The sequence below is a fragment of the Catharus ustulatus genome, chromosome 16 (assembly GCF_009819885.2).
Source record: "Catharus ustulatus isolate bCatUst1 chromosome 16, bCatUst1.pri.v2, whole genome shotgun sequence".
NCBI lineage: Eukaryota > Metazoa > Chordata > Aves > Passeriformes > Turdidae > Catharus > Catharus ustulatus.
This window is the reverse complement of record NC_046236.1, coordinates 14,979,033-14,989,247: the sequence shown is the minus strand read 5'-3', so window position 1 is coordinate 14,989,247 and position 10,215 is coordinate 14,979,033. Positions and strand designations below refer to the sequence as shown.

At 47.4% G+C, this 10,215-nt stretch overlaps 1 protein-coding gene across 3 annotated transcripts in view; it reads right to left on the bottom strand.

Moving 5' to 3' along the window:
- Nucleotides 1–5,068: 5,068 nt before the first annotated feature.
- LMF1 (lipase maturation factor 1) overlaps nucleotides 5,069–10,215 on the bottom strand; it is a 138,991-nt gene continuing 133,844 nt past the window's right edge. For all 3 annotated transcript variants that reach the window (XM_033074316.1, XM_033074317.2, XM_033074318.1), the window contains one exon: nucleotides 5,069–5,416. In XM_033074316.1, coding sequence (XP_032930207.1) covers nucleotides 5,242–5,416 — 175 coding nt within the window. In that variant the 3' untranslated portion in view covers nucleotides 5,069–5,241. The remainder of the gene's footprint in view (nucleotides 5,417–10,215) is intronic.

Sequence of the window (10,215 nt, the reverse complement as noted above, 5' to 3'; positions counted from 1 at the left end):
AGGGAAGAATCTGTGGAAAAATGGTGAAAAAAATCCATGGAAAATGGGGAAGAATCTGTGGAAAAATGGGGCAGAATCAATGAGAAGTCACTAACAATTCTGTTTATTTTATTTCCCACACGTTGGGAGCACAGCTGGATTCCAACCTGGGCTGTTGATCCCCTTTTCCTGCTCAGACCCCACTCCAGGGCAGCAGCTCTGGGATTTGGCCTGGGGGATGATGAGGATTAATCAGCCAATTAATAAATTAATTAATGATCTCCAGCCTGGGCTCACACAGGACAGCAAATCCCTGTCCTTGCTCCGGGAGCTCATCCTGCACATCCAACCCTGATTTTCCCCTAAAATTCCTTTATCCACACTGAAACGATCCCAAAATGATCCTGGAGCTGCCGTGGGAGGATGGAGCTGTGCTGGAGGAGGTTGGGACGAGGCTGACACCGACATTCCTGGCGATTTCCTTTCCCTGGATCTCCTTTGTGAACAAAACTTTTGGGAGCGTGGGCGGCTGGGCCAGACAGGGAATAAACAGGGACGAGACCCCGAGCCAGGGTTGGGCTCTTTTCCCTTGGAATCCAACTCCTCGTGGCTCCTGCCACCATCAGCTGGGAAGAACAGCTTTTCCAGGAGTTTTTTCAGCCTTGTTTCCCTGTGGAAAAGCAGCGCTGTGGCATTCCCTGCTGCATCCCACTCGTGGAACATCCCAGAATCCCACAATGGTTTGGGCTGGGAGGGGTGGTCAGTGGGGTCTCTGTGACCTGAGCTGACACCTGTGTGTGTTTTAGAGTCTCTGTGTCCCAGCCCCAGCACTGGAGAGAGAGTCAGGAGACTTTGACTAAAATTTTGGTCTGAACCCAAAGTGCGGCTTATAATCAGGTGTGGTTTATATATGGACAAAGAATGAAAAGTTGCTGTTTTAGTTGGGAGGACAGGTGTCTGCTGAGAAAGGCAGGAGCTTCTATTTGAAATGGAGAATGTAAACCCCCTCCCTCCAAATTATTGTAATTTTGAAATCAAGGGGCTCTCAGGCAAAGATATGGGAATTAGGAATAACAATTCTTTACTAGGGAAGTTAAAATAGAAATACAGCACTACAAAGAACAAACCCCAAACCCTGACACAGTCAGAGTACAGCCTGACACCCGTCAGGCAGGGTGTTGGCAGCAGTCCCATTCCATGGTGGCTGCATCCTCCAGCAGTGACAGATGTGGCTCAGTTGGAGCAGTGCTCCTGTACAAGGTGCAGTTTCCCTCTGAAACTCCAGGTGATGTGGAGAAATCCCATTTTCCTCTGGAGTCCTGATCCCAGACCCTCATTATAAACAATCTTAAAAACCTACTTTTTCACCTTGTAATAATCTAACTTACACTCTACTTATTTTTTGTGACTTGTAATTCTTCACGTAAGGGTGGTAATCTTCCAAAGATTCTGCCCCATTTTTCACAGATTTTTCCCCATTTTTCACAGATTTTTTTTCCCAGGGAGAAAAAAAGGCAGAGAAATCCAAGCACAGGGGTTCTGGGTTCCTGAGCCCCTGCCAGGGTCTGGAACCATCCAGGGCACCCACATGAGGGACCCTAAAACTCATCTCCTTCCACTCCCTGCCTCAGGGACACTTCCACCATCCCAAATCCCATCCAACCAACACTTCCAAGATCATTTTTCCCAACACTTCTCGAATTCAGAACCCCAAACTTCCCCTCCAGCCCTAACCCTTGCCGTGTCCCCCACCAGAATTTCCACCTCTATAAAACTGCAAAAATAAAATAAAAAAAAAAACCAACAAAAAACCCCCAGTCCTGGTTGTTCCACTCTCTGTAAGGAGCAATTATTCCCTCCCAAAGCCCAACGAAATCAAACCCGTTGCCATAATCACCTACTGGATTTTATCAGTGTGTTTGGGTTACGCTTTGCCCCTTTGGCTAATTCCTAATTGATTCTTTAATCCTGACAAGTTTTTTATTGCCTGATACAAGAGGGATTTGGGCCTCCCAAACCCTGGGAGAGGCAGGACACGGGGCAGGGGTGACCTCATCCCAAGCCAGGCTTGATTTGATAATCTAGCACTTATTTATTGTTGTAAGTAACGGTTTGCAGGTGCTGGGGGCAGTGGGGATGTCCCAGAGCTCTGGGCAGTCCCACCCCGACGAGGGGATGGGTATGGGAACAGCTGGGTAAAATGGGGGGAAATATGGGGGAAAATATGGGGGAGAATAGGAAAAAATATGGGGAAAATGGGGAAAATATGGGGGAAAATATGGGGGAGAATAGGGAAAAATATGGGGGAAAATGGGGGAAAATCTGGGGGAGAATGGGGAAAATATGGGGGAAAATATGGGGAAATATGGGGAAAAACATGGGGGAGAATGGGGAAAAATATGGGGGAAAATGTGGGGGAAATCTGGGGGAAAATGTGGGAAAATCTGAGGGAGAATGGGGGAAATATGGAGAAAAATGGGGGAAAAATATAGGGGGAATGGAGAAAAATATGGGGGAAAATATGGGGGAGAATGGGGAAAAATATGGGGGGAACAGGGTAAAAGCTGGGAAAAAATGAGAAAATATGTGGAAAAATGGGGGAAAAACATGGAAAATTGGGCAGAATCTGTGGGAAAATGGGGGAAAAATATGGGAAAAATATGGGGGAAATTATGGGGAGAGTGGGGAAAAATATGGGGGAAAATATGGGAGGAAATGGCGAAAAATATGGGGGGAAACAAGGCAAAAGCTGGGGAAAAATGAGACAAAATCTGTGGAAAAATGGGGAAAAATATGGGGGAAATGGGGGAAAATATGGGGAAAAAGGGGGGAAAATATGGGGAAAAAAGGGAAAAAGTCTGTGGGAAAATAAGGTAGAATTTGTGGAAAAATGAGGCAGAATCTGTGGGAAAATGAGGGAAAATCCATGGAAACTGGGGAGAAGTCAGTGGAAAAATGGGGGAGAAGCTGTGGGAAAATGGGGAAAAATCTGTGAAAAAATGAGGCAAAATCTGTGAAAAAAATGGGGCAAAATCTGTAGAAAAATGGGGCAGAATCTTTGGAAAAACAGGGAAAATTTATGAAAAAATGGGGCAGGATGTGAGGAAGGGACTGGGGTGCCCCAGGCTGAGCAGCCAAGGTGCCTCCCCAAATTTCCCACCCCTTTTTGCCTGCCCAGGCTCCTTGAACCCTGAGCAAAGCTGCAAAATGGGATTTTGAGTGGCAAGACCCCGTTGTGGCTTCGATTTTAACCCCAACTGGGGGGGAAAAAAAAAAAAGGCAGCGAGTTGGGAGAATAATTTCTTCATTAAAATCAAAATCCACAATGAAAATAGACTTGGAATGGGAGAAGCTGAGTGCAAATGGAAGCTTTTAAAGATTCTTTTGACTGACAATAACCTGAAGACCTTCCAGGAACTGCAGCCTGGAATAATCAGATTAAATGGAAACCAATACACGATGCTGAAATTCATCCCATGCTGCTCTAAACTTGGAGCAGCTGGATCATTTTGCCTACAGGTTTGTGCCTCCTGCCCAGCAGTTCACACAGAATTGTTTGGCCAAATTTAATCTACCAGGAAAAGGGAAAAAAATAATAAAAAAAAAGTTTTTCTCTTTCATATGTGTTAAAGGGAATGGATATGGCTGCAGGTATTTCCTGTGGCTCTGATTTAGAAAAGATCCAGCAAGGAGGAATTCTCTGTGTAGGATAATTGATAATTCCTGGGGATTTTTGTATGGACACAAACTCATCTCCAGCAGCTCCTCACCAAAATAAAAACCAAATCCATGTTTTCAGGTTTGGAAATGGAATCTGGGTGCACCTGGATCTCTGGGAGTGTCCCAGGCCAGGCCAGGCTTAGATGTGGGATTTTTAAAAAAGCAAAACCTGGGAGAATTCCATTTTTTTGGGTGGAAAGAGCAGCTGGGATGAGCGGGATCCGAGCTGGCCACAGTCAGTGGTCGATGGGCAGAGATGCAAACACAGCTGGGGGGAATGGGGAAAAATCTGGGGAAAAAGGGGGGGAAAATCTGTGGGAAAATGGGGCAGAATTTGTGGAGAAATGGGGTAAAATCTAGGGAAAAATGGGGCAAAATCAGTGGAAAAATGAGGCAAAATCCATGGGAAATTGGGAAAAATCTGTGGGGGAAAAAATCTGTGGGAAAATGGGGCAGAATTTGTGGAGAAATGGCAAAAAAAAATCCATGGAAAATGGGGCAGAATCCATGGAAAATGGGGTAAAATCTGGGGGAAAATGGGGCAAAGTCAGTGGAAAAATGAGGCAAAATCCATGGAAAATGGGGAAAAATCTGTGGGGAAAAAGGGGAAAAAAATCTGTGGGAAAATGGGGCATAATCTGTGGAAAAATGAGGGGACCTCGTGCTTCCCAAAGTCTGTAATCTTGAGAAAAAAGGGGAAAAAGTCTCTTCTACCTCAGTTACAGCAAGTGTAAATACTTGGGGTACCCCAAGAGTCAATAATTTCTATGCAAGAAAAGAAAATTCAAAATAAAATGGATTATTTTTGATCTAAAAATGCCCCTGAGGTGTGTCCAGCCATGGTGGAGCTGGGATAAAACTCTCTGGGATAAAACTCTCTGGGATAAAAGCTCTCCACAACCCCCCTGAACAGATAACTCAACGTGGTTCTGATTTCCTCCCACCTCAGAATAAATTGTTCGTTTTTTTTTTAAATTCTTGTCCCAGGGAAATGTTTCCAAAGGAATCCCCTCCTGCCCCTCTGGATGGGTTTTATCTTCCAGGCACTGCTCAGGAGGAGAGAGGGGAGCTTGGATTGAAAAAAAAATAATAAAAAAGGAAAAGAAAAGGGGAAAAAAAAGCTTAACAAGCATCAAACAGGAATGGGAATGCTGGGAATGCTGGTCTGGCATCCATTATCCCTGACCCAGGGGTTGGAAAGAAAAGAAATTAATTAAATTGGGGAGGGGAGAGGTCAGCACTGGTGGTGCCAGTGTCCAGTCCATGGGGGGTGCTGGGGGTGTCACCCCTCCCTGTCACCCATCCCTGGAATCTCCTGTTGGAAGACTCCAAAATTTATTGGAATTTTTTAAAAAACAGAGAGACAGGAGATGTTCAGAATCTCCTTTTGGAACACTCCAAAATTTATTGGAATTTTTGAAAAAATAGAGAGGCGGGAGATGTTCGGAATCTCCTTTTGGAAGATTCCAGAAGTTTCTGAAAGGGAGCTGCTTGTTCTCCCTCTTCCCAGCTGGTCCCTCTTGTCCTGGCCGTGCTTTGCCCTCAGGTCTGGATGGGATAAGGCCAATTCCTGTCCTGGAAGAACTTCCTCAGGCCCTGCAGGCTGACGGGGGGGAAGTAGGGGCCGATCCTTTTGCGGATCCACCACTTGCCCTGGGCAGCGTGCTTCCCCCCGGGCTGGCTGAACTTGTACCTGAAGTGTTCCCCCCGGATCCACCTGTGGGAGACAAAAACGGCACCTCAGGCTGGGTGGGACTGCTGGGGAGAGCTGGAGCGGTGTTTGTGCTCCCTTGGGATTGGGGATTTGGAGCCTTGGTGGGTGGAGAAATCAGCTTGAGGGTGGTTCACATCCTGGCACTCCATCCATCCTTCCTTCCATCCATCCATCCATCCATCATCCATCCATCATCCATCATCCATCCATCCATCATCCATCCATCATCCATCCATCATCCATCCATCCATCCATCATCCATCCATCATCCATCCATCCATCCATCCATCCATCCATCCATCCATCATCCATCCATCCATCCATCCATCATCCATCCATCCATCATCCATCCATCATCCATCCATCACCCATCCATCATCCATCCATCCATCCATCCATCCATCCATCCATCCATCATCCATCCATCCATCCATCATCCATCCATCATCCATCCATCATCCATCCATCATCCATCCATCCATCCATCATCCATCCATCATCCATCCATCCATCCATCCATCCATCCATCCATCCATCCATCCATCCATCCATCATCCATCCATCCATCATCCATCCATCATCCATCCATCCATCCATCCATCCATCCATCCATCCATCATCCATCCATCATCCATCCATCATCCATCCATCCATCATCCATCCATCATCCATCCATCCATCCATCCATCCATCATCCATCATCCATCATCCATCATCCATCCATCATCCATCCATCCATAATCCATAATCCATAATCCATCAAGGCTTTGGGGCTCTCCCAAGCTCCTCTTGATGCCATTTATGAATCCAGATGTTCCTCGGGAATGATGCACGAGCAGTTTCACCACCCCTGCCCTGAGCACTCCTCACACATTCCCACAGCTAAATATGACAGAACAATAATCAAAGCAGGACCAATAAGATTTTTTCCTTTCTCAGAGCCATCCTGGACTATTTGTGGCTGGGATATTTTGGAGCAGGGAGTTTGAGCCCCCCTCACCCCCTGCCCAGCCCGCGGCCGCTCCGTGAGCGCGGCTCGGAGCGCATCTGTTTTCCGGCTGCTGCGGGAGCTGACAGCAAAGGAGCTTTGAAAGCAGTGCAGAAAGAAACATTCATCAGTGTCAGGAAACACTCTGGGAGCTGCCCATGCCGCTGGATCCGGGGGGTTTGTCCCCCTTGATGTAGGACATGCTGACAAGGGCCGGAGCGGCGCCCGCGCCCGAGCATCGCCGGCGTCGCCGGCCGAGTCCATAAAATACCCACAAAATAAAACTGTCAAAGTCGTGTCAGTGCTCATTTAAACCTGCTCTGCTCCACTAGGAAAATACAGACCCTGCTACTGAGCAGGGCACCGCAGCTGTGGGATCCCTGGAGCGGCCAGGAAGGTCCTTCCTGCTGCTAAAACAATCAGGGACGGCTCCGACGGATTTGCCATCAGCGCTCGGTTTTGGGGAGCGGGGTAGAGGAGGGAGCTGCACCCAACACAAGGGTGCTCAGAGCACAGCTCTGTTCCAGTCCTGCTGGCACCCAGGAAGGATTTTCCTGCAAAGCCATGGCAATGTGGGATGTCCAGAGAGGTTTGGAGGTGTCCTTGGACACCTGGAGGTGGCACTCGGTGCTCTGGGCTGGGGACAAGGTGGCATCGGGCACAGCTGGGACCTCAGTGCTGGCCTCAGTGCTCCTGGGATTCTGTGCTCATCACACCCACCTCGCTTTCCAGAGAAGCTGTGGCTGCCCCTGCATCCCTGGCAGTGTCCCAGGCCAGGCTGGACGGGGTTTGGAGCAGCCTGGGACGGTGGGAGGTGTCCCTGCCATGGCAGGGGTGGCACTGGATGGGCTTTAATTCCCCTTCCATCCCAAACCATTCCATGATTTCATGATTCAACCACCCTCATTTCCCCCCTCCTCTGAGGATGAAGGAAGATAAATGGGAAAAGAGGCCCTGAGTGGAATTTGGGGAGCACAAACCTGCACCTCACCCCCCAAACTGCAGCACTGCAGCATCCCAGCCTCCCTGCCCTCCAGGATGATTGGAGATCTCCAAGCTCTCTGGAATTCCCAAAACATTTCCACCTCCAGTCCCAGGTGCACCTCCCAAAAACGCTTCAGGGGCTGATTTGATGGCAATCCAAGCATCCCTCCACCTGCCCTGTGATGATTTGGGGTTCTTCCTTCCCTAAGTGGCTGCAGAGATTTGCAGAGATGCAAACTCATCTCTGGATATTCCCAAAATCAAGGTGGGAAAGGTGGAAGAGCTGGAAGGGAATAATTCCCTGCCAGGCTCAGGATATAAAAACTGGAAGGGAATATTTCCCTGCCAGGCTCAGGAGGTAAAAGGGCCATTTTTTGGGGAGTAGCTTATTTGGAAGTAGGGGAGACATCCAAAAAAATCCAAAAATCCACCCAAAAATCCCCTGAAAAAATCCCCCTTAAATCTCTTTTAAATCCCAAAAAAACCCCCAAAATTCACCCCAAAATTCCTGGAGTTCTTCCTGAAACCCCCCAAAAATTTCCTATAAAATCCCTCCTGAGGCCTCCTTTAAATTCCAAAAAAATTCCCAAAACTCCCCAAAAATCCCTCCTGAGTCCTCCCTCAAATCACAAAAAAACCCTCAAAAAATCCCCAAAAATCCTCCCTGCATCATCTTTTAAATCCCAAAAAAAATCCGAAAAAAACTCCCAAAAATCCCGATTCCTCCCTTACATCCCAAAATTCCCCAAATCCACCCCAAAAATCCCCCATAAACCTTCTTTAAATCCCCCAGAAATTCCCCAAAATCCCCCCAAAAATACCCTTTGAAATCCCCAAAAAATCTCCCAAATCCACCCAAAATATCCCCCTTAAATCCCCCCAAAAATCCAAAATTCCCCCCAAAATCTTCCTTAAATTCTAAAAAAATCCCCCTAAAATCTCTCCTAAATTCCCAAAATTTTCCCTAAAATCCCTCTAAAAATCCAGGGAGACCCCTCCCCAAATTCCCAAAAAACAAAAAGGTCCTTAGGGCAACTTCTGACCCACTCACTGAGCCACCCCAAGAATTTTTCTGGGCATCCCCACCAGACCAGAAAGCCTCAAAATAATAACAAAAAAATCAATATAAAAACTGAAAATCAATATTTTACCCCTGAGCAGATGCCTGCAGCAGCTGCCCTGCGGTGCTGTTGTACATCAGCCCCTCCTGACATCTCCCAACTGGATGTGTTAAAAATTAGCAGCAATATTGGAGTTGTTGGCATGGGGGCCTAAATCTCCCAGACAGCTGAAATTAGTTCCAGAGGGTGCAGCTGTCTCCCTGCAACAGCTGAGGGCTTCCAGGGAAAAAAGCAGCGGTGCTTTCTGTCAGAATTAACAGCCTGACAAGGCTGGGAGGGTGGGAGAGGGGTGGAGGAAGGAGAGAAAGCAAAACATGGGGTGTCTTTTGCATTTTTTGGGACTTTTTTTGGGTGTTTTATCTCTGTTGTGGGAAATCCAAAATCCAAATTCACCAGGGTAGCATTGCTGCTCTTGCCCTGTTGGTGGGAGGGAGCATTAATTAATTAATTCTTCTGGATTCAGGGAATCAGGGCAGTTTTGGGGTTGTTTTTTAGTGCTGCTGATGCTGAGGCTCCTGCAAGGTCTGGGGCCACAGAGCTGGAGCAGCTGAGCCTCAAAATCCTCTTGGGAAGTGGCACAGTGGGGTTTTCCCTCTGCTTTTTCCTCACTGGTTTTTCCCTCTCTGGTTTCTCCTCTCTGGTTTTCCCTCTGTGATTTTCCTTCTGGTTTTCCCCTCTGATTTTCCCTCTCTACTTTTTCCTCTCTGGTTTCTCCTCTCTGGTTTTCCCTCCCTGATTTTCCCTCTGGTTTTTCCCTCCCTGGTTTTTCCTCTCTAGTTTTCCCTCTCTGGTTTTTCCCTTTCTGGTTTTTCCCTCTGTGATTTTCCCTCTGGTTTTCCCTCTCTGGTTTTCCCTCTCTGGTTTTCCCTCTGAATAATTTCCCTCTCTGATTTTTCCCTCTCTGATTTTTCCCTCTCTGGTTTTTCCTCTCTGGTTTTTCCCTCCCTGGTTTTTCCCTCCCTGGTTTTTCCTCCCTGGTTTTCCCTTTGGTTTTTCCCCTCTGGTTTTCCCTCCCTGCTTTTCCCTCTGATTTTCCCTCTCTGGTTTCTCCTCTCTGGTTTTCCCTCTGTGATTTTCCCTCTGGTTTCTTCTCCCTGGTTTTTCCCTCTCTGATTTTCCCTCTCTGATTTTTCCCTCTCTGATTTTTCCCTCTCTGGTTTTTCCTCTCTGGTTTTCCCTCTGATTTTCCCTCTCTGATTTTTCCCTCTCTGGTTTTTCCTCTCTGCTTTTTCCTCTCTGGTTTTCCCTCTGATTTTTCCTCTCTCGTTTTTCCCTCTCTGCTTTTTCCTCTCTGGTCTTCCCTCTGATTTTTCCTCTCTCGTTTTTCGCTCTCTGGTTTTTCCTCCCTGGTTTTCCCTCTGATTTTCCCTCTCTTATTTTTCCTTCCTGGTTTTTCCCTCCCTGATTTTCCCTCTGGTTTTTCCCTCTCAGTTTTTCCCTCCCTGGTTTTCCCTCTCTGTTTTTCTGATTTTTCTGCTTTTTCCCTCTCTGCTTTTTCCCTCTCTGGTTTTCCCTCCCTTCTTTTCCCTCTCTGGATGGATTAGAAGGGGTGGGATAACTCCCTGCCCAAGGGCAGAACAAACTGTGGGGGAAAAAAAAAAATCCAATTGTGGCTGCAGATGGATCCAAGGCTGGAATTTCCCCTGCAAGGAAAAGGATCCCAGATTCCCCAGCCTGGGCTGAGCTCTGCCTTCCCTGGAACCCTGAGG